Below are 26840 nucleotides of genomic sequence, written 5' to 3'. Positions count from 1 at the left end.
CCAGGTCATGTGCCCATCAGGACTAAGCCGCTTCTAGCAAACCAGAGCAGCCCACGGAAACGCCGTTTACCTTCCCGCCGGAGTGGTACCTATTTATCTACTTGCACTTTGACGTGCTTTCAAACTGCTAGGTGGGCAGGAGCAGGGACCGAGCAACGGGAGCTCACCCCGTCGCGGGGATTCAAACCGCCGACCTTCTGATCAGCAAGTCCTAGGCTCTGTGGTTTAACCCACAGCGCCACCTGCATTCTGGTCTTAGACCGAGGTAAAGTTCTCAAACCGGGACACTATTTCTGGTTTTGCAGAGTTTGTAAACCAAATTGTTCTTAAACTGGACTGTTCTCAAACTGAGGTACGACTGTATAGTGAGTTACACAGTTATATGTTACTATGTTACAATTAAATATATGTAGAGAAGCGTTTTTAAAAAATAAAATTCTGATTAACCTGCAGCTTTGTTTCCTAAAACAGATCCTGGAGCATCCCTCCGATCAAAACACAAAGAATCAAAATTCAGGTGGGGAAGCAAAATCAGGCAGAGGCGGAGAAGGGGGCGCCTGCTTGGGACGGGAGGCACAGAAGGGGCTCCCCTGGGATTCGTCCCAAGGCTCAAACTATTGAATTTGTACACCCCCCTCACCCACAGATCTCAGAACAGTTCACAACACAAAAACGCAAGATAAAAAAAGCAAAATACATAATAAAAACCAGGACAAAAGCAAACCAATAACCCCCGTCCCTGCAGAAACACATTTGAAAGGCCATCGGATGTTAATTCGTTTTACCTGGGCGGGTGCGAGAGAGATGGCTCCGATCCCGACATCCATGCGTGTGGCCAAGGAGCTCGGGAGATCCTGACTCCCCTGCAGGCCCCTCCTCATTTTGGGGAAAGTGTCCTCTCCTTGTGCGGGGCAGGGAAGGATGTAACTGACGCAGGAGCGCCTACAGATCTTGTCAACCTTGGCGCAGATGGTCATTAATTCTGTTGGGGGGGGAGGAACCCCAAAAGCCCGTTAATCTCTCTCTTTAGGCCCCACAAACCCGGACATGACCACCTGAACCCCACACCCCCTTGTTCCCCTGGGTCTTCCACAGCCTCCCCTGGCAAGCAAAGGGGCCAAAGAGGTGCTTCCGAACTACGTCCAAGAATCAGCAGCCCTCAGATCTTTCTCACACACGTGTGTGGCAGGGGCACAGGAAATGCCCCCCTCACCCCTTGGCAAGAGTCCCACCCACAAGCATAAGAAAAAGCAGCCCCCACGTGGCTACCAGGCACCGCGGAATCTGTTTTTCCTAACGCTTATTACGTCTATAAGGTGGCATGAAACACAGTCCTACTCGGAGTAAACCTGCTGAAGTTAAAAAGCTCCAATGTCTGCATGTAAGAGCTGTTTGAGAATGGAAGGGGCTCCCTCAGAAGGTGGGGGTCTCTCCTTCCTTGAAGGCCTTTAAGCAGAGGTTGGATGCTCACCCCTCATGGACCAATTATCATAGAATCGTAGACTGGGAAGGGACCCAAGATGCCCAGAAGACGACCCAAGATGCCAGCGACACAGCAGGGCATCGTAAAACGCAGCCCAGGCCAAGACGAGTCGCAGAAACCCCACATTAATAGCCGCCCATTTGCGCTGTCCCGGAGAACGGTCGGATTCAGCGGAAGATGGTCCTGGAAAGGGGAGTTTCTAAAACTTGCCTCCCCCCCTGGAGCATCAAGGCTGCATGTCCCTCGGAGGGGAGGGGGGGCCATGGTCGGCGGGGGCGGGGACGACGACGGACAGCTGTACCTGAGGTTATCTTTGCGTTCTTCTGGACAGGATTCAGCAGCGGCTCCAGCTGCATTTTCAAGGATGTCTGCAGCTCCTGGGCCAAATCCTGAAACCTCGCTCCGATGTGTTGCTGGAAGGAAACAGTGCCACACTGAGGCAGTTGACCCAAGAAGTGCCCCTTCTACTGCCTGTCCCGCTCTGAGCACGGGGGGGGGGGGCACCCAGAGCCACCTGAGCACAACACGGGGGCTTTCCTTCCAACAGAGAGACACGGGTGGGGAGATCCTGTGGCCCTGGCAGATCGCAGACTGGATGACCCTCGGGTTCCCTCCCCACTTTACAATTCTATGGTCCTGGACTTGCGGTTTCCTGCTGACTGAGAAGGGAGCGCGGAACCGGTCGTCCTATCAGTCCGAGACCCGCAGGGGAAAGAGGGGAGAGCGCCAAGGCAAGGCACCTTTCCCCCCAAGAGTTCCGCTAAGGTTTCTCTACTCTCTGGAACGGCCCACAAACTCACCTGCAGCAGTTTCAGCCGCTCCTGCAGCAAGTTTGCAGCCGAATCAAAGATGGTGTGTTTCTCCGTGCTGATGAAATGCTCCATGCAGGCCTTCATCCGCTGGAAGTAGCCGGGGCCCGACATCTGGGTGCAAGCTGGAGGGGAAGCACATGGCACATCAGCACAAGGCAGAGCCCTGACACTTGGGACCCCCCAACTCTGCCCCCAAGACTTCTTTGCTGGACTGGATCCTACCATACTGCAAAACCCTTCCAGCTTCCTCAGAGACTTCCCTCGCCCATCACACTTTGAGCGCTCTCCCCTCCTGGGGTTTCCATAAGGACATAAGAGCCGGCAGGATCAGGCCAGTGGGCCATCTGGTCCAGCACCCTGTTCTCACAGCGACTGTTACAGGAATGCAGGAATCTCGACAGACTGCCTCTGGGTCAGAAAGTTCCATAAGAGCTTAAGAGCAGCCAAAGGGGGCTCACTGAGACCCACATCCTATGGGAAACCCACAAGCAAGGTCTGATCTCCCCTCCTGGGGTTTCCAGCTGCCTCCCACCGTGGGGGCAGAGCAAGAGCCATCTCAGCCAGCAGCACCCCCCCCCAGCCCTTGTATTCTTCACCTGCATACGCTGGCTCCATGCGTTTCCGGATCTCTGGCGTCAGGATGCGGGAAAAGCTCCTCTGCCTTTCAGTGATGTAATCCATCAGACTCAGGGTGAAGTTGAGCAACTGAGGGAAGAGTTCAGGAGTCCGGATGAGCCTTCGATCCACGTAGTCCCTCAAAAACCCACCACTCGCCCCATGTGACCCCAATGTGTTTGCAAATCCACTTTAAAAAACAACAGCTATTAAATTTGCACACTGTCCTTCATCTGTAGATCTCAGGGCGATTTGCAGCATAAAAAACACAAAATACAGAATAAAAACAAGAACGAAACAACAACAGCACACAAAGACAACCTAATAACGCCCCCCTGGACCTCAGGGGCAACCGAGGCAGAGGCCCCTCACTCCCCCAGCCTCACCCTCGCTGAAGCCGCCTCCATCTGCTGGCGGCGATAGGTGTGTATTGCAGCTGCCGCCCCGCTGTGCTTGCAGAGCTTCTTCCGGAGGTCTTTGAAGAAGCGCCTCAGCTTGTCCAAGATGGCAGCAGCAAAGCCCTGAATGGACTCTTTCAGCTGGCAGCTAGGAGGAAGCACATGCACAGAAGGGTTGGGAGAAATCCGGCTGGTCCAGCTCCCTCCTCCGGGTCCCCTTGCAAGGGCACAGCACCCACCTCCCCATCCCTGGCCTCCCCGAGTCCCATCCACGCAGCCTTTGGCCCCCGAGACCCTCACAGGGGTGTCTCTGGCTGGCAGCAGCCACGCAGCTCTTCCCTCCAGGGCTGCAACTCAGCCAGCCAGCCCTTCTCTGAGAGTGCCATTGGAGCTGGCCTCAGAACTGTGTGCCCAGACCAGCTGGTCAACAAGAGTGGGCTGGGCTGGGAGGGAAGATTTCGTGCGCAGGAGGAAGAGGAGGAGGGGTGCAGGCCGCACCCCCCCCCCGGGCATAAGGTTCACCCACATCCTGCTCTGTTTCATTATTTATTGATATTTAGCAAAGTGTGTCATTGACGGCTTCTCTGCTTCTACCAATGTACTTCTTGGCATGCTTCATTTTTAAATTGTGGCACATGCATTTTCCCTCTTTGATTTATCTTACTGCGTTTTATGTTAACCACTTTGGGAATTCACATAGTATCTAAATGTCGAGGATGACAGAATGGAGTCGCTCAAAAGGTTGCAGAATCGCCTCCCTTGGAGGTTTTTCCAAGCAGAGGTCGAATGGCCACAGGCCAGGGATTCTTGAGCTGGGATCCCTGCACTGAAGTGGATGTCCCTCAGGGCCCCTGCCAACGCTACAATTCTATGATGGTTTAAATAAAAAGATAAAGGACCCCTGGACGGTTAAGTCCAGTCAAGGGCGACTATGGGGTTGCGGTGCCCATCTCGCTTTCAGGCCGAGGGAGCTGGCATTTGTCCACAGACAGCTTTCCAGGTTATGTGGCCAGAACAACTAAACTGCTTCTGACACAACGGGACACCATGATGGAAACCAGAGCACACAGAAACGCCATTTACCTTCCCACCGCAGCAGTACCTGTTTATCTACTTGCACTAGTGTGCTTTCGAATTGCTAGGCTGGCAGGAGCTGGGACAGAGAAACGGGAGCTCACCCACCGCAGGGATTCGAATCATCGACCTTCCAATTGGCAAACCCAAGAGGCTCAGTGGTTTAGACCACAGTGCCACCCGTGTCTCTTTTACTACTATAAGGACACCTAGCCTGGCCCCTCGCTCCCACGTACTTGAAGACCTCGTTCCACGTCCCAGCCAGGGCCTCCCAGATCGGTTTGGCAAGGTGGCTGTTGAAATCCACCACACAGTTGAGGGTCGGAGAGGCGTAGAGACCATGGTGGTTGCAGACGGCCCGGTACGTGGCGTGTGGGTAGCCGTTCACCTGCGAAGGGAGGAACAGAGAGCGCGGCTTGAAAAGTGGAGCTGGCCAAGGCTGGGTGGGGATGTTCTCCGGGGGCAGAGGCATGGAAGAAAACCCCACAGAATCAGGCGACCGACTCAAGGACACAAATGGAAGCCTTCCCTGGCAATTGCCAAACCAAGGAGGTGCAGGGTGGGCGCTTCCTTTGCGTGGCTCCCCTTCCCCACCCCCAGTTTGGGCACATGAGACTTTGGGCGGCCTCCCAAGGGGGCTCTAAGCCCCTCGGAAAGGAGCAGGAGATGCAAGGAGAGCCTGCAGGATCAGGCCAATGGCCCATCAATCCAGCATCCTGCTCTCCTGGTGGCTGAACTGTGGGACACCAGGGAGCAGGATCTGAGCCCAAGAGCCCTGCAGTTCCCACCAAGCGATATTCATAGGCGTCGCTGCCTCCCCCGCCTAGCAGTGCTGCAAGGAGGACTCCCTTTCATCTCTCCCGAATCTCCCAACATTCAGCGTCACGGGATTCCCACCCATTCCAGCCACTGTGAAAAGGATCCTGGTGGATCATGCCCTTTGCAAAGCGGGCTGGCTTTTGTAAATTATTCTTTAGAAGAGGATCTGTATCCCGCTATTGTCATAGAAGTGGAGGAATTTAGCCAGCAGTGGAGGCCGGGATTCTGACTTCCCTCCTGCCTTGTTTCTATCAGCCTTACCCAGCCTGGCGCCCCAAGATACTTTGGACCCCCCTAACAGCTGGACCTAATGGTCAGGGGTCCCTTCACCTTTAAGTCGGTGGTGGTTGGGGTGGGTGGGCATTTAAAGCATTGTTGGGGGGGGCAGAGTGCTGCGCATCAACATCATATTTAAGTAGAAACGAACACACAATAAATGTGGCTGCTGCTGTCTCAAGACCTGGGACTTGCTATTTAAAAAGGGCTTCATCTTTTAAAACGCCGGCCAACACCAGCCTGGTCCCCCCCCCCACGCATTTTCTGTGGCACACAAGGCTTTCAGGAGGGGAGGCGCTTACAGGGCAGCCCCAGCTCCTGACGACGTCTTGGCACAGCTCCTTGGCCCGGCTGATGCCCTTGGCCAGGCTGGCGAAGAGAAGGCCTTCCAAGCAGTGCCGGGTGTCGCGGAGGCTGCAGTCAATGGCCTCCTGGAGGAGGTTGGGGAGCTGCTGCAGAGACTGCCACACACTCTCCTGGATGTCGGTCTGGGGAGGAATAATAATAATAATAATTTTATTTATATCCCGCCCTCCCCAGCCGAAGCCGGGCTCAGAGCAGCTAACAACAGTAAAAGGAACAGAGTTTACATAAAATCACAATCAATTAATTGAAATACATTCTAAAATCAATTCATTCTAAAATCAATTCAGAGTCAAATTAATGGCAACCATTGGGCTAGAGTTCTGTGAGGATTGCCAAAGGAGAGAAGAGGTCAGACTGTGTCTTGGCCAAAGGCCTGGTGGAACAGCTCTGTCTTGCAGGCTCTGCGGAAAGATGTCAAGTCCCGCAGGGCCCTGGTCTCTTGTGACAGAGCGTTCCACCAAGTTGGGGCCACTACTGAAAAGGCCCTGGCCCTAGCTGAGACCAATCTAACCACCTTGCGACCTGGGACCTCCAAAGTGTTGTCATTTGTGGACCTTAAGGTCCTCCGCGGGGCAGACCAGGAGAGGCGGTCCCGTAGGGATGAGGGTCCTAGGCTGTATAGGGCTTTAAAGGTTAAAACCAGCCCCTTGAACCTGACCCTGTACTCCACCAGGAGCCAGTGCAGCTGGTCTAGGGACGTGAGAGGCTGCAGGGCTCTCCGCTTGCAGCAACCGAGAGGCGACTCCGCAGGTTGAGGAGGACAAGCTGCACCCTTGCAGGGCACGAGACACCTTGCACCCTTCTTCCAAACCCTCCTAAGAACAGTGGAAGAGCCTGGCTGCAGGATCAGGCCACAGGGGGCCTACCTAGGGGTGGAGGGAACTCCCTTAGCCAGCTCTGGAAAAAAGCAATTCATTTCCCCAAAACCTGAGCCCCAATAGGACACTGCTGGACCCCAGACTATTATTATTCACCGTATTTTTTGCTCTATAAGACGCACCAGACCATAAGACGCACCTAGTTTTTGGAAGAGGAAAACAAGAAAGAAAATATTCTGAATCCCAGAAGCCAGGACAGCAAGCGGGATTGCTGTGCAATGACCCCACTTGCTGTCCTGGCTTATGGGACAGCCGCACGCAACCTCTCCTGGCCAAGGGGAGCCTTCATCCCCTGCCCAGGAAAGGCTGTGCACGGCTAAGGCTCCCCCAAGAGCCGCACTCCCTTTAAAGAGCGCGTGTAGTGTGTGTGCGGCTCTTGGGGGCTTATCCCTGAGGAAGGCAGCCCTTCTCCCTCCTTGGGGAAAAGCCCCAAAGAGCCACACACACAAGCTCCACGTGGCCTTTTAAAGGGAGCGCTGAGCAGAGCCTGCCGTCTGCATTTGCTCCATAAGACGCACACGCATTTCCCCTTACTTTTTGGAGCGAAAAATACAGCAGCTGGTAATGCAGCAGGATCTTTTCTCTCTCCCCCCACCAGGTTTCCACTCACACCTGCCACCTCCTGGCCTCGGGCGCTATTCTGGCTGCAGGAGAGGCCCCTCCCATCGCAAATGATTCTGCGGCAGGGCAGGAAAGGAGGAGAGGAAGTGTGCCTTATGCTCAGCGCCTGGTTATACAGTGGGACCTTGGATCCTGAACGCCTTGGCTCCCAAACAAATTGGCTCCCGAATGCCGCAAACCTGGAAGTAAGTGTTCTGGTTTGCGAACATTTTTCGGAAGCCAAATGTCCAAGGCGAGTGCAGGAAGCTTCTGCAGCCAATCGGAAGCCGCGCCTTGGTTTTTGAACGGTTTCAGGAGGCAAACAGACTCCTGGAATGGATTAAGTTCGAGAACCGAGGTAGCGCTGTAGTAGGACACCAGGCCTAGGACAGTTCTTCTCTGGAGAATGCCAGAGGCAAGCATAATGTCTGAGGGCTCATATGCGCTTGTCTCGCAACTTCCTTTCTGCATGCAATTGGAGCAAAGGGCAATTCAGGTTCTCCCCGATGGCCATTTGTTCCGATCCATCGCTAAAGAGCAGAGCGCAGAAAGGAGACAACCAGGCAAACGCCGGCTTTCTAGGCATTCCAGCAGAAGTGTGGACAAGCCCTACGGTGGGAAATACAACTTCTAGTGCTCATCCTACTACAGGCAAGCTTCTAACCACTGCTGTTTTCATGAGAAAGGAGCCCGTTCCCAAGCCTTTGGCCCCTGCTCACCTCTGCCCTCTGGCTGGTCAGGTAATTCACTATTTGGCTGAGGACCCGAGCCAAGTCCCGGATGAGCTTCTCTGCTGCCCCCATGCTGTGCTTCAAGGCTGTGCGCATGGCAAACGCCTTCAAGGCCGGTATTTCTGGATAAAAGGAAAACAGGGAATAAATGCACAGCAGGCGCACCTTCCTTCACCTTCCGGAAGAAGAGCCCTGCGTGTCGACAAGAGGATGGGGTCCACCCATCGCAAACGGCCGCTGGTTTGTGCATCTGAGTTGCAGAGGGAAGCCTGAGGAAGAAGGGTACCTGTGTCCTGGGGGTCGTGGAAGACTTGAGGCTGGCCGTCTCTGATCAGCTTCCCGCAGAGCTTGAGATATTCCGTAGAACTGACTGTGAACACCTGAAGCTTGCCGCAAGGGGATTCAACTTCCCCAGCGTTGCCAGAGTCCAACCTGGTGGCATCGCCTTCCTCCAGGTCTTCATCACCGTCCTCCTCGCTCTCAGGAGATGCTGCTTTCCTGGTCATGTCCTACAACAGGAAGCTCTACCGTTATTAGAAGGTCGTTATACAAAGCCTGGGAAAGACATCGCAGATGGTTAGAGCCCAAAACACCATGGTGGATATCACCATCAGAGGTATTATCTGTGAAAAAGAAAAATACGGAAGGCAAACGGGCCACATATCAAGCAATTGGTAAAAGAAGATCAAGGCCAATTAAGGTCAAGACCATATGAAGAACTTAGCCAATATTATAATACATGGCTACAATATTAGCAAATTGATCACCTATTCAAGCAGGATAAGATTACCAGATTTGGCAAAGAAGAATCAAAATTACAAACAGAGTTATTAAAAAATCCTAAGAAGATATTATCTAAAATGTATAATCTATTATTAGAATGGGAATTAAAAGATGAAGAGGTGAAGGAAGTTAAGATTAAGTGGGCCAGAGATATAGGCCACACGATTCGATTAGACCAATGGGAGAAATTATGGAAACATGTTATCAAATTCACAGCCTGCGTCACAATTAGAGAATATATAATGAAAATGATATACCAATGGTATTTAACCCCAGTTAAATTGGTGAAAATTTATAAATCAAAATCTAATTTGTGCTGGAGATGCAAAACAGAGAAAGGAACAACGTATCATATGTGGTGAGAGTGTGTGTATATCAAGCAATTATGGAGCAACATTCAAGAGGAACTTTAAAAAATGCTTAAAATATCATGTAATGAAAAAACAGAGGTGTTCCTTTTGGGAATTATATCAACTGACATTTCTGCCGCTAGGAAACAAGTTTTCTTATATGCAACCGCTGTGGCCAAAATAATTATGGCAAAAAAATTGGAAGGGAGAAAAAAGTCCCTCAATAAGAGAATGGCAAATAAGATTTTGTGAATACATAGAATTTGCAAGACTTACAGTAGTGGTAAGAGGCCAATCAGACCAAAAACAGAGAGGAGTGGACTTGCGTGAAGGAATACATTAAAAAACATTCTGGTATTAATGCAGTCATACCTTGAGTTACAGACGCTTCAGATTGTGTTTTTTCGAGTTATGGACCAGCCGAAACCCAGAAGTACCAGAATGGGTTACTTCCAGGTTTCGGGGGTTGCATATGTGAAGAAGCACTAAATCATGCTTTGTGTAGAAGAACCGAATCGCAACCTGCGCCTGTGCAGATGCGCCACTGTGGGTTGCGAATGCTGTGGGTTGCGAACGTCAGAAAGTCCTTCCTAATGTTTAGTAGGAATCTCCTTTCTTTCCATCCGTTTGGGTCCTACTATTTTGGAGCAGAATATCACTCCGCCTGCCATGTGGCAGCCCTGAACCCTGCAGGCCTAGGAGGACGGCCCCCATCTCAACTGCGTCTCATGAGTGTTGGGGGCAGCAGGTTCTCCCCCCGGCTAATGGCCCTGTGGACCTGCTGCCAAGGCAAATGCCAGCATGCCAGCGCCTTGCTCACCCTGGCGGCTCAGTCCTACCTCCAGGCTGGCGCTGAACTCCAACTGAATCTGCTGCTTGGAATACTTATTCCGGGCGCGGACGCAGATCAGGCTAATCTCGCGGAGCTTGGCCTCCTTCTGCCTCTGCAAGGCACTGATCTAGACAGGAGAGAGGCCAACAAGGGAGAAACTGAGGCACAAGCAAAACCAGACACAGCCCCGAGAAGGTTGCGGGGGGGACGGGACCATAAGGGCTTTCCCAAGCAAGGGGAAAACAAGGAAGACGAAAAGCAGCCGTGCCTGGGCTTGGAGGTGGCAGAGAGATACAAGACTCACTCTGAACTCCTTTTCCAGAAGGTCGTGGCGTCTTTGGAGCCAGGCTGAGTCGGAGGCATCGCATCCTGGTCTCTCCCACGGCGACGGCTGCTACTCAAAAACACACAGAGCGTTATCATCTGTGGCTTGTGATAGCAAGAGAGCAAAAAGCAGCCGCTGCCCCAAAGGCCTGGCTAGAGCTTAGCCTAGAGAAACTGGGTTTCTTCCAGCCTGTGAGCACGTCTCTGGGGCTAAGCTGGATCTTTGTTGCCATACGGTATTACCCAGGGTGGCAGGAATATCCAGCCTAGCAGGGATCAGGGCCGGCCCAAGACATCTTGCCACCTGAAGCAAACCACAAAATGGTTCCCCCCCGCCCCACCCCGCCAGGGAAGAAGTGGGGAGTGAAGATCAACACCAGGAACAAAGAGAGAATAAAGATCTGTATCATGATCCCCTGCCCCAGGGATCCTGCTGCCTCCCCTTGCCTCGTGGGTGGTCCAGCCCTGGCAGGAATCAAACACACACAATTCGCACAGGTGGAAGAATTCTGCTTTGCTCGGTGCCAAATTTGAATTCTGAGTGGGTTTTTTTAAACTACAAAATTGAGATGGCCCTGGAGGAGAAGGCGCTCCCTCAACTCAGATGGGCCTTGCGAGACATCAGTAGCATCTCCCGCTCTTGGCCTGCTCATCTCGCAAGCCTCAAAAGCAGGCTCTGTCGAGCGGCGTGTGGAGTGTGGACACAGCTCTCCCAGCACAGAAGGGGCTGTCTTTCAAGGGGGCAAGCAAGGCTGGTCTCCTGGGCCCAGATTCACCCCTCCAAGAGACAGCCAGAAGGCCACCCTGAGAGGCCGTGGGAATAAGGGCCTCTTCCCCCTCCCCAGCACCAGCAGGCACAGGCCCCCCGACTCAAGGGGGGGCGAAAGGCAGGGAGCTTTCCTCAGGTCCCTCGGCATCTTCCAACTCTGCAGTTCTGCCAATCTCTCGCTGCAGCTGGTCCAGCAGGGGAGCAAAGGAGGTTTCTGAAACGCCACATCCAGCTGGGCCAGGGAGAAACCGCTTTGATGGGTGGTTTTTACAAACCTCTTGCTGCAAAGATGCGTAGAGCCTTTCCTTCTCCCTCTCGGCTTGCATTTTCTGATTATCCAGCTCTCTCACTTCATCTTCGATGGGCTGAATCTCGCTTCTCAGGTCCAGGTTCCTGCAAGATTCGGGGGACTGAGCACTTTCATGGGGAGCCCAGTCTCCTCTCACAAGAGAGTCCACTTTAACCACTAGCTTTCCAGCAGCGCTGATGGGATGACAGAATCCCAGGCCACCCAACAGCTCAATGTCCTCCACTTGCTTTAGACTACAACTCCCATGATCCCTGGCAGCTGGCAAGGCTGGCTGTGGCTGATGGGCCTTGCAGTCCAAAACACCTGGGAGGGCTGCCATCTCAGAGCATCCTCTGCCCCACTGGCCATTAAGCAGCCAGTCAAACCTGCCCCCCCCACGGTCCAAGCACAATGCCCAGGCAGCCTGGGATCTTTAAATCATCAACACAGCAGCTCACAACGGCCAAGCAAGAGCATTCCGTGATTTGGGGATGCCGATTTACGGTGCCTCTCTCCGCCCATCCACAACAGAGGAGCATAAACCGGGGTTACCTGACTATATCTGTAATGTTGAAGCTGTCCGACTTGGTGCAGACAAAAGCCAGGCTGCCGTACAGGCCGTCCATCAGCAGCTGCCTGCGCACACTCGCACTCAGGGTCTCCTTCGCCGTCTTGTCGTCCACGGCTCGGGTGATGCTGGCAACCACCCACACGGCACGGCAGTTCTTCAGGTACTGCGGGGGAGGAAGGAAGCGTCTGCTAAACCAAGGCGGCTCTGCCGACATGCGGCAGACCCGCAACCTGGCAGTTTGAGCAAAAGCAACACTACGCAACCGGGATCATGCCAGGGAGAAACGCTCCGGGGTCCAGCAGAGCAAAGATGTTGGCTATTTGCAGATTAGTTGCGCTACAGAAGACGTGCTGGGGAGACCACACATTACAAGGAACGCAAAAGTAACTTTTGCTAGGTTTTAATAACAAAAACAAAATCTCCTTTTACAATACAGTGCTACCTCGGGTTACATATGCTTCAGGTTACAGACTCCGCTAGCCCAGAAATAGTACCTTGGGTTAAGAACTTTGTTTCAGGATGAGAACAGAAATCGCAGTGAGAGGCCCCATTAGCTAAAGTGGTGCTTCAGGTTAAGAACAGTTTCAGGTTAAGAACGGGCCTCCAGAACGAATTAAGTACTTAACCCGAGGTACCAATGTATATCAATAAGCACCAACCCATCCACCCGGGTACTGAGAGAGCGAGGTGCTGCTCTTTATATACTATACCTAACAGCTTAATTAACATAACTTAACAGCACCTGCTATACTGCTTCACAGCTGTAAAACTAGGTCACGTTATTTGCTCTGGCCCTCAAAGAAATACACATCTTGTGGAACCTTAAAATTTAAAGAGACCATTCAACAAACGCTTGTCCAACCTACAAACACACAGAGCCAGTTCCCCACCTCTTTGGCCACGCTGTCTCTGGCCGCGTTGGCGTCTCGGACGCCGGGCAAATCCACCAGCACAGCCCCCGTCCTCAACACTTCAGCCTTGGCGAGACGGATCCGAACGCATTTCACAATGGGCCAAAACTCCCCGCCTTTCATCTCTCGCAAATTGTCAGTTCGGGAATCAATGAACCTCTCGATGGCGGCGCGGAACTCTGTCGCCTGAAAGGGAAGCAGGCAGGTCAGAATCCGAAACCTGCCATTTCAAGATACGACTGGAACAAGTCAAAAATCTGGAAGGGACCCCAAGAGTCATCAATAATAATAATAATAGTTTATTATTTATACCCTGCCCATCTGGCTGAGTTTCCCCAGCCACTCTGGCCCAACCCCCTGCGATGCAGGATCCACCCCTAGCCCTTCAACTGGAGGACTCAGTTTCCTTGATGCGAAGCCAGTCTCCTCTGCTTACACTGACACAACAAAGCCGATTTCAGGAGTTTCAAAGGCACACGCCAATAAACGCTTCACTTGCCGTCTCAGCGCAGACGTGTTTCACCGTCCCCAGGTGCTGCGTCACCTCCTGCATCTCCTCCAGCTTCTCCAGCTCATCGACTCTCCCGTAGACGGCCTTCACGCGGCTGTAGGCGGCCCCGGCTTCCGTCTTGCGATCCGGGCAGCGCCTCTTCAGGTGGCCAAACTTGTCCTTCATGTCTTCAAGGAGAGCCTTCAGCTCCTTATCCCACTCCTGCAGGAGGGAAAAACACCATGGAGAACGGGAGAGAGAAATAAATAAATAAATAAATAAATAATTTTATTTATATCCCTCCCTCGCCAGCCAAAGCCGGGCTCAGAGCGGCTAACAACAGTAAGATATTTCCAGTAAAATTACTCGAAAAGCAACTCCCCTCATCCCCAACCAGCACAAAGGAGCTGGGAGCTGGGAGTCCAGTCTGGAGGGCACCAGGTTGGCAAAAGCTGCTTTTAAATAGAATCACAGAACCCTAGAGTTGGAAGGGACCCCACAGGGTCATCTAGTCCAAGCCCCTGCAATGCAGGAATCCCAGCTGGAGAGTCCCTGGCAAACAGCCCCCCAACCTCTGCTTGAAAACCTCCAAGGCAGGAGAGTCCGCCACCTCCTGAGGGAGACCCTTCCGCTGTCAAGCAACTCTTACGGTCAGAAAGTCTTTCCTGAAGTTTACAGGGAATCCCCTTTCTTGTAACTTGAATCCACTGGTTTGAGTCCTATGTTTCAGAGCAGGAGTAAACCAGCTTGTTCACTCTTCCACGGGACAGCCCTTCAGATATTGGAAGATGGCTCTCATCTCTCCTCAGTCTCCTCTTCTCCAGGCTAAACATACCCAGCTCCTTCAACCATTCCTCATAAGGCTTAGTTTCCAGACCCCTGATCATCTTCTGCAGACCCTACAGCTTGTCAATACATATATTTGTTTAATGGCATTATGATTGAAATAAAAAAAATTAAGGTAATATATGTATGTGTGTGTGTGTGTTTATAGACACACAAAAAACCCCACACACCATGAATGTTCATAACTGCATACACAACTGAAACCCCACAGAAAAAGTCCTGAAACCATTTTGTCCCTCCCAAATTGACCGCAAACATTTCTCTGCAAGGTTGAAGGAAAATGGAAAAGCCTCCCCACTGTCTTTTCGTTCACAAATCCTGTCTTAAGGGTATGTCTGTGTATGAATAGGGTGAGCCTGTGACCTGGCCCAGGAACTAAGTATTTGTCATTACAAAAGACTGGCCAGGCTCCCCAGGGTATCCAATCAAGTAAGCATTAACAGGTAACTTGCCAGACAGGCGATGGTCCTTGTGGTCTCTTCCAACTCTATGATTCTATGATACTATGAGATAAACAATGCACTCAGATTTCTGTTGTAGACCACCCTTTCTGTGATGTAGGTATGATGTTTGGGGGGGTTGTCTTGAGCACCAGGGAAGGCAATTTAAAATATCTATATAGGGGTGGGCACATCTGGGTTCTGTGTCCTCCTCCCTCCTGCGTGTGGGGAGTGAGGACCCTGTTGCAACAGATCAATAAAGATCAGGCTTACTAGCTGCTTTGCTTCTCAATATTCTCTGGTTGGCCTCTGTTATTTTCCCCAACCGATGGAGAACCTACAAAGGACTCGATAAGGGCTCTTGCATTCCCCATAAGGGAACGAGGGCAGATTTTTGTTTATTACATGATACTGAGGCAGTTTTATTTACAATTCCTTCTAGAACGCCCCCAGGCTGCTTTGTTCCCCTCTGCTCCCCACTAGCCCCTTCCAGGTTGTCTTAGTCTCCAGTGCCCCCATGGACCCCAACTCAGGAGACCAGCCCGCAGAAGAGAGCTGGGGGGGGGGACCTGCCCCCCGGCTGCCCAACCTACCTCTCGGGAGAGAAACTCCACATCCGCCTCGTAGGGGCTGCTCCCCTCCGCCCGGGAGACCTCCACCACCACGGCGGTGCAGGCTCTCATGGCCGAGGTGGGCAGCACGGCCTCCTCGTCCAGAAGGGCGTTCAGCAGGCAGCTCTTCCCTGCCCCTGTGTTGCCCACCACCGCGATGTGGGTCTGGGGCATCTGGGTGGCCTTCTGGAGAGACGCAACCTGCTCTCTTCAGGGGAGGAAGAAAATGAAAAATCAGCAACCAGCAGCTTCACTCTAATACACACACAGTTTAAATTCCATTGACGTTTGATTTCCTTTTTAAACAGTTATCTTTGCGGGTGTAATGTGGGAAATGGGTGAACCCGTGTCTTGAGCAGCCCAACCGGCCTCATTCCTGGAACTATTGGCACCAGGTCCCCGGTTTGGTTCCTATTCAAGGAATCCATTTCAGCCTTCATGGCATTAAGCCATGGTTCAGCATCTTTAGAGGTTAATTACTGCACCTCTTTGAAGCTTTATGGTTCCCACACCTTTTCTGAGCTACCAAGAACAGCCATTGCTGTCTTAGCAAACTCATCAGCTAATCTCTTTGGAGGTTTGCCTTTTGTGGCCCTTTCAGATCTGCGTACTAGAGGCAGTGGCGTAGCGTGGGGGGTGCCAGGGGTGCCGGCCGCACCGGGCGCAACTTCTGGGGGGGCGCGAGTCCAGAGGGAAGGGACAAGTTCCTTCCTCCGCCGGGCTCCCCGCCGCCACCGCCAGCCTTGCGCCCTAGCGCGCGCGCGCCCCCCGCCGCCGCCGCTGCTGCGCTCCACTCACTGCTCGCAGGAGGAGCAGCCGCTGCAGCAGCGCCGACGCCGCCACCGACGCCTGGCCGGGCACGGGCAGCCTCCGCACCCCGACGCCGCCCCCTCGGCCCAGCCACAGGCGGCGGCTGCTTCTGCCGACTGGGAGGGAGGAGAGCCCCGAGGGGCCTCGCCGCGCCCTGCGCTCCCCAAAACCCTCCAAGAGGAAGCCGGCGGGCGGGCGAGGGTCTCTCGGCAGAAGGGGGCGCCGCTGGCTCCGGCTCTCAGCGCAACTCTCAGCTGCGGGGGGGGGGGTCGGGCGAGGACGGAGCGCGGCTGGAAGCCCCCGGTCCAGGCCGGGGGGGAGGAGAGGCGCTCGCCAAGCCCCGATCTGGAGCGCCTCGGAGCGCGGGCTCCACCTACAGCCCAAGGAGAGGAGGGGGCGGGGAGGCCCCCGAGGGGAGGGGGCTTCGGCTGCCTCGGCCCGCGGGGGTGCCGCAAATAATAAATTTAATAAATTCCTGCTGAGCCTTAAGGGGGGGTCCTTGGCTCCTTCGCTCACCCCCAGCCCCAGTGGCGTAGCGTGGGGGGGTGCAGGGGGGGCTGGCCGCAACATCTGGGGGGGGGCGCGCTCGCACTCGAGTGCTAAAATCCAGGGGTTAGGGGGCGCAAATTACTTGCCTTGCCCCGGGTGCTGACAACCCACGCTATGCCACTGACTAGAGGCAAGGCTTCTGCACTCATCTCCTCTTTCTTGGGAGAAAAGTGGCCAGTGGTGAACAGTGGTTCTTCCAGTTCAGTGTCAGACGCATCAGATGATCTGACTGAGGCCTTTGCGCTCTTGAAGTCTGCTGTGTCATCGTTGTCACTGACATCAGCAGCAGCGCCGCCCACTGAGCTGGAATCCAAACTCTGATCATCACCCTCAGCTTCCTCATCATCCTCATCCTCTGAGTGACTCTGGGAAATTCCCACATTTTCCTCCTACTAATGTCTGGGTCAGTTCAGGGTTCTCACGCCAGCTGCCCTGGGTGGCCGAGAAGCAGTCCAAGGCCAAAGGGCCTAAGCAGGACTCCTCCTCTGAGAAACTGGTATTAAGCCAAGGCTGATTTCAGCAGCCCTGGCAAGAGGGAGAGGGATTTGCTCAGAAGAGGAGATGAAGGGGACATGCTGTTTGGTTCAGAAGAGCATGGAGAGCTAAGGAGCTAGTGGATCTCTCTCGTGTCTTTACAAGGTTTACTTCTAAGACCAGAACAACAGTAGATTAGTTCATGATGTACCAGCATCTCTTAAAAGGGTGTTTGTGCTTGTGCCATGAGACGATAAACACTTTATACTCTGAACTGAACCTAGTGGGAAAGGAGTTTTTTTAAACCAGGAACTCTGGAAAAGGCTGACTCCTGGGAAGCAGGAAGCCTCTAGTGTTCTGCTGGAGCAGGGCAAACTCTGCGGATCACATCTCAGCCACACCTCGCCTGCTGGGCGCTCTCTCTCTCTCTCTCTCTCTCTCTCTCTCTCTCCCCCGCACAAGATTCACCATTATTTAGTAGGAAGTCAGGTTGCTGAAGGTATTGGAGCCAAAGCTGATCCATTTAGAGAAAAACTATTGCTGACCCCTTTTGGACTTTTTGTGTGGAAAGTAAAATGAACTCATGCTATTTAGGCTTGAAAACTGGAAAAATACTGGTTTGTAGAAGGTAGAATAAATAAAAAATTGTCCAGTAGCACCTTAGAGACCAACTAAGTTTGCTCTAGGTATAAGCTTTCATGTGCATGCACACTTCTTCATTCCCCCCAATTCCCCCCCCCCCAACTGCATCAGACCAACACGGCTACCTACCTGAATCTAGAAGGTAGAATAGTTAGACGGTATCATGGAGCAAATGTTTTGAATAATTTTTTTTATGTAACTGGCAGACAGAGACCGAGACGCCTTTTTCCTTTTCCTTTCTTCTTCTCTCCCCCCATACATCCTCTCTCTCATTTTCTTGTTTGTATACACATTTTTTTAATCTTGTATCATAAAAAGCTGTAATAAAATTTTACGACTAAAAGAAAGTGGGAACATTTTACCTCCACTTCTCCATATGCAGCCGGTCTATCCCTTCCAGGGACTCCAGGGACCGCAAGATCTCTCCGAGGACAGACTGGCACTCCTGCAACTGAAACTCCACGTCTTGCTCGCAGGATGCCCAGTCTTTCGGGTCATCACTCTGTGCTCCAGCAGCATAAGGCCAGCGGTCGCTCTGTGACTGGGTACCAGAAGCCCCGGGATGGCCTCTCGACTTGGAGGAAGAGCCTGCGTCTTCAGAGCCCGGAGGGGAAGGGCAGGGCACAGACTCATCGTCAGAGCCCCCCTGCTCCCCATCCAACTGCCCCGTCACCTCAGCCTCCCGAGGTGCAGAAGGCCCAGCACCGTCTCCTGACATGGAGGAGTCTCTTTCGGAGCCCGGAGAAGGAGGACAGGCCACAGATTCATCGTCTGAGCACACGCGCTCCGTATCCAGCTGCGAGCTCAACTCAGCCTCTTCTAGCCAACAAGGAAGGAGCAACCGGTCTCTGTTTCCAAAGTCTCCAGAGCTTGTGAAACTCTCTGGCTGGCTGTTTGCTGAGGCTTTGGGTTTATGCAGGACTGTGATGACTGGGGAGCAAGCCGTGGGGTACGCTGTGTCGCAGCTGGGGCCGTCCTGCCTTCCTCCAGGACCACACGGGTCCTTTTCTTCCTTGAAGCGCTGAGAAACCCAAGGCACACCTGCCAAGCAACCCAGAGCGCCATCTTTCTGTTTTGAGGGGCTGCAAGCAGGCACCTGATCGCCAGACACACCTGTGACCGTCAAGGGGTTCCCTGGAGCTTCTTGCGGAGGGCTGCTGGAGTCCTCAGGTCCTTCCCATCCTGCCCCACGGCTGCCACTGATCAGGTCCTGCTCAGGATCTTTCCCGATGCTCCCAGCCATGCCGGCAGAACCAGGATCCTCAGAGGCGGGCAGAGGCGAGCCTGGTCTGCTCAGCGCCAAGGGATGCTCACCTGGATTGCTCACCTGAGTTGGGCTGGAGCAAGAAACAGCCAGATCTTCTTCGTTCTTCACGTCACCCAACAGGGGGCAGCTGGCTGGCTCACAAGCAGCAGCAACAGACGCTGTCCTGGAAGGAGAGGAAGTGAGATTTCCATCGCCGTCTTGGCCGAGATGCTCTTTGTACGGCCACTGAGGATGTTCCACGTCTCTCCTCTCATCAGGAGACGATAATGCAGAAGGCGGGTCGACACCAAGGTCACGCTCCATATCTGAGGAAAGAATTTTGGAGCAGGATGGCTGAAAGGGTTGTGGTGGGACCACTGGAAGCATTCCTAGAAGAATGTCTAAGCCTCCACCATTTCCTTGGTTCCATAAAACCATCCTCAGGTCCCCCTTACCCTACACTATAAGAAACATTCCTCAGAACAGCAGTTTGCACGACTCACTCAAGAAAATTCAGAGCAGCAACTATGAATTGCAGGCTTATTTAACCTCCAGTGAAAACTATTCAATATAATTAATTCAACAGAATTGATGGAGCTTGGTTCTGGGATATGAGCTTTTCGAAGTCTGATAGTCGTTTGCACCTCCAGGGCCCCCCTGCTGCCCCCCTAGGTAATCCCCCCTAGGGGGCAGCACTGCCCACTTGGGCAACCACTGGTCTAGAGCCCTTCCAGTCTGGGACTCAACTGGCCTCGATGTCCTGATGGATGGCCTTTATCCAGAGAGGGGCGCTGGAAGAGGGATTTCTACCGTGTCTTCCAGGGGCTTCCGACACCATCTGCCTTGGTGGTCCCTCCTGAACCAGCTCTGCAAGGTATGGACTGGAAGCATTGCTCTTCCTTTTCCTTAGGAACCATGTGGAAGAGCTCCCAGGTGCCACCCAAGCCAGGACAGGTTGGGCTGGGTCAGCTGGTTACCTCTGGTCTACCCTAGCAGTGGGGTGGTTTTCCTGGTGGAGACGCCAGGACCACCCGACTCTCCGAGCACAACAGCCTCGCTTTTCTGGCACCCTTTTGAATAGGTGACATTTGCCGCTATGTCTACATGCAGACAAATCACATGATCCTGAGACTGTACTATTCCAGACTCCAGATGGGAAGTCGGAAATTCCCACGTACCTAGAAAGAATAGCTCCAAGCTATTTCCCGCTTGTCCCGTGATTTTCAGGCACTTGTCCAAACAGTTCTGCCTTTGCCCTGTCATTTCCCCCCAGAAAACCAGTCTTTGGAACTGAATTGGAGCAAATGTCATTCCAGAGAAAACTCAGCTGACATTTGCTCCCATTCAACGGTAAAGAACAGGTTTTCCCAAGAGGTAGAGCAAGTGCAAGTCTGGATGAGCCCTAAATTGCCCTCCACCTCCCACTGCCTCTTAATTAATTAAATAATAATAATAATAATAATAATAATAATAATAATAATAATATACTGCCCATTTGACTGGGTTGCCTCAGCCACTCTGGCTGGCTTCCAACAAAAATTAGTAAAAGCCAAATACAGGGCTGCCCTGGAGAGGCAGGCCCAATCCTTTCTGCCTTCCTTCCCCCTTCAGAAGATGCTTTTGAAACATACCTTGGCATGATGAACCTCCAGGGCTTCTCTCTGGACTAAGGCCCCCGGTCTCCATTTCCATCACCACCTCTTCCTCTTCCTCCTCCCCACCGGTTGTGGGGCTCATAGAGGGGGCAGCCCATCCAGACCCCTCTACACTGGTAGCCTCGTTGCTGCCCTCTCCCTCGAAGGTGCCACCCTCTTCTTGGAGGTCGTGGGCGTCACATTCACCGGGAGCAAAGCTGATGGGATAGTCAGGCTCAGATGGGGGGTCACCGCTAGGAGTTGGGGTGCTTTCCCTGGGGGACACAGGCTGATGGGACGGCGTCTGTGGGTCTTCGTCAAACCAGTCCATGTCAGAAGTTTCTGGGTCAGAGGAAGAATCTGGTTCCACGCTTGCCTCGGCCCCCTTCCCCACCCAGTCAGAACCCCCTGTGGGGAGCCCAGCGTCCCTGCCAGGCGGCCTGGGAGAACGTTCACAGGGGTGAGATTCAGCTGAACTGTTGGAGATGTCTGAGAAGAAAAAGTCCCCGTTCTTCTGACTGGGAGCGCTTTCTGCCTCAGGGGACTTTGCGGGAGAGCTAGGGGGAGAATTCTGTACCCCCGAACACACAGACAACTGGAAGCTCTCCTCTTCTGAGAAATAGGTGTCCCACACGCTCTCCGGAATAGGGTCGGACGTGTCTTTGTCTTGTTCATGAGAGAGGCGGCCTGACTGGCCAGACTGGGCGCCAGGGGTTGAACCTGGTTCATGCAGGGAGGGGTCCTGAGACTGGACTTTGCTGACTTCCTCTTCACCTGAGCTTGGACATCTCCCAGCCTCTATGATCTCGGCCGACTGGCAATCCTCCCCTTCAGCAGTTTCAGCTTCTTCTGCCTTTTCGTTTTCGCTTGCTGGCTTATCGGAGCAAAGTGTGTTTTCAAAGCACCCTCTCGCCTTCGGGGCAGAGCTCTCCCCGTTCTTCTGTTCTGCTTCTCCCAGGGACAGGGCTGCCTGGCTGTCGTGCTGGTTTGGAGGCTTCCCTGCAGCTCTGCCAAAGTGGCCCAGAAGCCCTTCTGGGTTCAGAGGAGCAGGAGGTGTCATGGTCAAAGGGTGCAGGTCAGGTGTAGATGCCCGAACTGAAACAGGATCCAGCAGGCAGAGCCTCTCCTCACACAAAGAACCATTTTCCACGCTGGTCATCCTGGCGGCCTGATCTTCACTGAGATGTCTTTTTCTGGAGAAAGAGGCATTTGACTCTTCCTCCTCCTCCTCCTCCTCCTCCTGCAAAAGTCTTCTGCAATGCCCTGAGCCATCAAAAGCCTCACCAAACTCCCCAGAAGGGTCTGAACCACCTTCCTGTTGGCACCCATCTCCTGGGCACGGCACTGTTTCCATCTCTTGATGCTGGAGTAGCGGCGCTTCTGCTCCTCCCTTCAGGAAACCTGCCTCCTCCCCTGGAGTGCGGCTGGCAGGTGTTTGACAGCCCGAAGACTCTCTGATTGTTTCTCCATCTTCAAGAGATGCACCTGAGATTCCCACTCTGGGCTGGCCAGGAAACTCATCATCCGCCAGCCAATTGTCTCGAACAAGATCCGAACCAGAATCTCCAGCCAATCCTCCAGGACTCTCTGGGGCCTGATCCTCTGCACCAAATTTGGCATCGCTTTCCGCCTGGCAAGGAGATTCCACAGGAAGGCAGGCAGGATTGACAGCCACAAGGTCAGCTCCTTGGACAGCTCGATCCTCCAGCTCCTCTCTCCCCACGGCAGTTCTCGGCAAAGGAGGAGATTTTCCCCCCACGGCCACCTCTGGGTTGTGGGTCTGAGGTACAGCAGCTAAAGCATCTTCTGGGTCACAGCACACCTCATCGTGGGAAGAATCATTTTGTTCCAAACCTGCATCCAACATCCCCGAACCCTCCAGCGGCTCAGCACTTGCGTCACATGACTCGCGAGCTGCGGATTCCTCAGGTAGCTTCCTCCAGGCCTCGCGATTCTCTGAAACACTGTCTGAATGCCAAGGTGGACGTCTCCCTCTCTGAAGGCTGCCTCTGTCCTCCTCCTCTTTTCCGACTTCAGAGCCAGAGAGGAGCAAGCTGAGCTCACGGCCACAAGAGGACTCTGGGACCTCTGCAGGGTCAGTGTGGGTCTCCCTGGGGGCGTCTCCAGCAGTGAACCCCCCTCCAGCCCCAGGGCTCCCAGAGCCAGCACTAGGAGTGTCCAACGGGAGGCTGCCTCTTCCCTCGGTGCAATGGCAGCTCTTGGGGGTCTGTCCAAGCCCAGCCCCTTCCTCCCCAGAGTGGCCCCTTCCGTTCTCTCTTTCCGGGTCGGCCCGCTCAGCAGCCCCGTTTCCTTCACAGGCTTCCTCCCAAACGCAGCCTTCCATGCAGGAGTCTTCAGGGTAAAACAGCTCTCTCCCACCATCAGTTCCCCATCGGGGCTTCACTGCAAAGTTATCTTCCAGATCCTCAGGGCCAGGAGGCTGCAGCTGTTGCTGACCAGGCGCAGGAGACTCTTGCTGGCCTTCCAGGTGGGCAGAGGTCCCAAGAGGCTCGTTCTGGTCAGGATCCACCTTCGCCCCATCCAAGCATCCTGCCCTGACACCGCACTCTGGGGCCTCAGCTGCACTTTCCCCATTCGGGTCCATACCGCCTTCCCTGTCAATGCCACCTTGGTGGGCCAAAAGGGGACCCTTTTTAGCTTCCAAGCTCCTTCCTGCTTCCTTTTTGCTTGCCTGAGAAGACACCTCTGTGTTTGCACGGTAGCTTTCTGTGTGGGGGACCCCTCCCTCTTCAAGGTCACCTTCACTTATCTCAGGAGGAGCAAACTCCCTGGTCTTTCTTCCCTCCGAGTCTGGAGAGGATGGTGCCCAGCTCCCACCAGGTCTTTGGAGCGTCCCTTCAGCCCTGGCCCTGCCAACCATCTCCTCCTGCACCACATCTGGACTCGGATCTCTCTCCAGGCCACCTTCTCCATTGGCTTCATCTTGGCCACCAGCTGCCCTGACGCTCCTTCCATCCCTCTTCACCTCCCTGCCCTCAGGAAGATCATTGGTGTCCTTCTCCTCTTGGCATTCCATCTCACCGTTGATGACACAACTGGACTGTCCGGACAACCCAGCCAGCGACGCACCACCAGTAACAGTTTCAAGCGAAAGCCCATCATTTTCACTCATCCCTCCTCCGGCCTCAAGGATGGAATCAGCGGCACAGTCCTCTGGGCCTCTGTCAGATCTGGCACATGCATGCTCCATTCTCCGTTTGCTCACAACAATGCCCTCCCCCCACTCTTCAAAGGGAGGTGTCTTTCTTTTGGGAACGGCCCCACAGAAAAGCTTTCCCTCAACATCCACTGGATGTCCCAGCGTTTCAACAGACTCTTCAGGGATCTCCCCTCCTGCCCAGGGACGGGTGCTTGAAGGCAATGTGGTCACCACAGCAGTCCCCTCCTCATTAGCTTCTGGTGGATCTCCTGAAGACAGGATCTCCTGTGTTCCTCCAGAAGATGCCACAGGATCCTTTTCTACTTGTGGGGAGAACTCGCCCTTGGCCTGCTCACTGTCAGCTGGGGCACCTACTTCTGAAGTTCTGGGCGGTTGCTGAAGGAGCCCCTCCGTCACCTTCTCCGTGTTTAACTTGCTGCCGTCGTCACAAGCCATTCCGCCGGGGTCGTTTTCTTTCAAAGGCTCTGCAATCTCTACACCCAACTTCCTTCTTTTTGCACACTCAGTCTGGGTTCCCACTTCGGCATAAGACCGCTTTGCAACGCAGACCTTGCCACTTGCAGCCTCCGCATCCCCTGAGCCCGACTCTGGCTCAAGGAAACTGCCCTCTCCACCACCACCAGCAGCAGCCGGACTGTCCATCGCTAGCAGGCTTGCATTTGCAGGGGTCTCCGTGTCCATGTTGTCACTGCTCCCAGAAGCCCACTCCTGCAAGCTGATTTCGTCGTCGCTCCTCCGGGTCGCACAGGACAGGTTCCTTGGCAGCAAAGCGGGGCTCTCTCTCTCCGAGTCAAACTCCTCTGGACTCCACTTTGCAGAAGAGTCACTATCCAGTAAGTCGCCATCTGTTTCTTCAGCAGAAGAAAAGTCCTCAGAAGCTCTGCTCGCTGCATCCAGCTTAGCCTCTCCTGATTCAGCAAGGAGCTGTGCCAAATTCTGCACAGTGAGGTCGCTTGCTCCGTTTTCTGCCCAGCCAGAAGCTTCAGGTAAGGTCTTCTCCCTAGAGCTCTCCTGGTGTTTGTCTCTGGGGCTCTGAATTTCCATTCTGCTTGCAGCCCCTCTGACTTGCGCCTGGGCACCAGGTCCAGCTGTGTCTTCAGGGCCTTGATCCACGTCCACCTCCCTCATCTCTTCAGCGTGGTCAGAGTCACCGGGAAGCAGCTCTTCTGTGCTGGAAACAGAGAGCTCAGAACCCCCCACCTGAGAGACGCCTGGGACCTGTGGCAGATCCTCCGGGAGCCCGGCTGCTGCGCTAACTGATATTCCGCTTTGGGGGTCGTCTGCAATGGTCTCCTCGCTGCCACTTGGGGTGGAGGGATTCTTGGATTCTGGACTTCCCTGAGAGAAGGGGAAGTGTGTCGCCTCAAGGCTGCTCCAGGGAGAAGATTCTGCGGTGGTGCGCGAACCCTCCCCGGGCGCAGCAGAACGCAGAAGCGGAAGGACAGGCCTGGGAGCATCTCCTGGGGCAGAAGGAGGCAATGGCCCCAGCGTCGGCTGACCAGGTGCTTCTGGCAAACTGGAAGTCGGGTTAAGAGAGTTTATGGATGCCGACGATGCAGCTGGAGGCAGGAATGAAGCTGCAGGGGACGGACGTTGGTGGGCAGAGCCAGGCAGAGCGCCAGGTGGGTCCCCTGCAAGTGAGCTCACTGGCACCGGTGCCCCAGCAGATGCCAACGCAGGAAGCTAGATGGAAGAAAGGAATCAAGATGTTAGAATGGAGCGTGGGTTACTCACTGCGAAAACAACTTCCTTACAGCACCACATGGCCCCTGAAGCTGGGGGTTGTGTCCCTCTATCAGCCCAGTCAGGAAACCTCCGTGGTTATTTTGCATAGCTCCTCCTCCTGCTGGCATCTTGATTGAATGATGGGTTTACTTATGAGCTGAGCCCAAAGCAGCTTTACAGCAAACATTCAAAACATCAATATACAGAGCAGCGAAGATACAAATATGCAACAGATAGAGCACGTCAGTTTTCCTTGCTGGCGAAACCCTACGGAGATTGAGGACCTGTGAATTCAGCCTAAAGAGCAAAACAACCCTAACTGGGTACCAACCTGCACTGACTTAAGAAACAAGAAACACATCAGAACGTGTAATGTGAGAACCTAGAGAGGGTGCGGATGTGAGGGGGGCTGTATGAAGAAGAGAAGAGTTTGGATTTGATATCCCGCTTTATCACTACCCTACGGAGTCTCAAAGCAGCTAACATTCTCCTTTCCCTTCCTCCCCCACAACAAATACTCTGTGGGGTGAGTGGGGCTGAGAGACTTCAGAGAAGTGTGACTGGCCCAAGGTCCCCCAGCAGCTGCAGGTGGAGGAGCGGAGACGCGAACCCCGTTCCCCAGATTACGAGTCTACTGCTCTTAACCACTACACCACACTGGCTCTCATCTATGGCCCCATTTGCCATAAAAAGGCCTTATCAGAGAAAAAAACTGCATCATAGACATTCAGCCTCTGTGAAGCAAGGGATACCTAAAAGACCTCCTTCCTGTGGGATCACAGATCTTTGGGGCAGGAGCCCAGCATCCCTGCCTCAGGTGCCCCAAAGCTTCCTATCCACTCTGCCCTGTCTTAAATTCCCCAGGACATTATACTTAAGGAAGCGAATGCAGACACAAGGCTAAGAGGCCCGCTTCCTTGCGCATGCCAGAGCACAAGGTAAGGTCCTGATTCAGCGCTGCAGGGGTCCTCGCGTGGCCCCCGTGCCACGCCCATCCGCCCCACACCTGCCGTCACAGGTGGAGTCAGATCTGGGGCAGGTAAAGGCACGTTGGGGAGGAATAAGCAGGAGCCCTGGGCAAGGGAGACTAACAGGCAGACCCTTGTAAATTTGGCAAGAAGCAGAGGCCCACTTGGGAGGTCCTGAGGGGAGCCGGTCACTGCCTAAAGCAGGGCTGGCCACAAACCCCACTTCTGTGCCCCACACAATCCGAAATCAAACCACGCAGATAAAGGAAAAACCTTCCCCTGACGCCCTGGGGATGGGGGGCAATGAAGAGATAGGTAGCCCCCACCACCTGACCAGGTCGCC

At 53.8% G+C, this 26840-nt stretch overlaps 1 protein-coding gene across 1 annotated transcript in view; it reads right to left on the bottom strand.

The window, feature by feature from the left end:
- Positions 1-26840, bottom strand: part of NUGGC (nuclear GTPase, germinal center associated) — a gene marked incomplete at its 5' end in the record, with an annotated part of 38169 nt that overhangs the window by 3674 nt on the left and 7655 nt on the right. Inside the window, 18 exons of the mRNA XM_081919210.1 lie at positions 786-982; positions 1785-1896; positions 2284-2417; positions 2892-3000; positions 3297-3456; positions 4619-4770; positions 5780-5965; positions 8041-8174; positions 8339-8561; positions 10025-10144; positions 10322-10411; positions 11386-11503; positions 11952-12133; positions 12861-13067; positions 13381-13593; positions 15251-15476; positions 18106-19315; positions 20621-25487. Of these exons, the coding sequence (XP_081775336.1) occupies positions 786-982; positions 1785-1896; positions 2284-2417; positions 2892-3000; positions 3297-3456; positions 4619-4770; positions 5780-5965; positions 8041-8174; positions 8339-8561; positions 10025-10144; positions 10322-10411; positions 11386-11503; positions 11952-12133; positions 12861-13067; positions 13381-13593; positions 15251-15476; positions 18106-19315; positions 20621-25487 (8640 nt within the window). The remainder of the gene's footprint in view (positions 1-785; positions 983-1784; positions 1897-2283; positions 2418-2891; positions 3001-3296; positions 3457-4618; positions 4771-5779; positions 5966-8040; positions 8175-8338; positions 8562-10024; positions 10145-10321; positions 10412-11385; positions 11504-11951; positions 12134-12860; positions 13068-13380; positions 13594-15250; positions 15477-18105; positions 19316-20620; positions 25488-26840) is intronic.

The sequence above is a fragment of the Podarcis melisellensis genome, assembly GCF_964234715.1.
Source record: "Podarcis melisellensis genome assembly, chromosome: 7".
In the NCBI taxonomy this organism is placed as follows: Eukaryota; Metazoa; Chordata; class Lepidosauria; order Squamata; family Lacertidae; genus Podarcis; species Podarcis melisellensis.
This window is presented reverse-complemented; position numbering and strand designations above follow the sequence as displayed.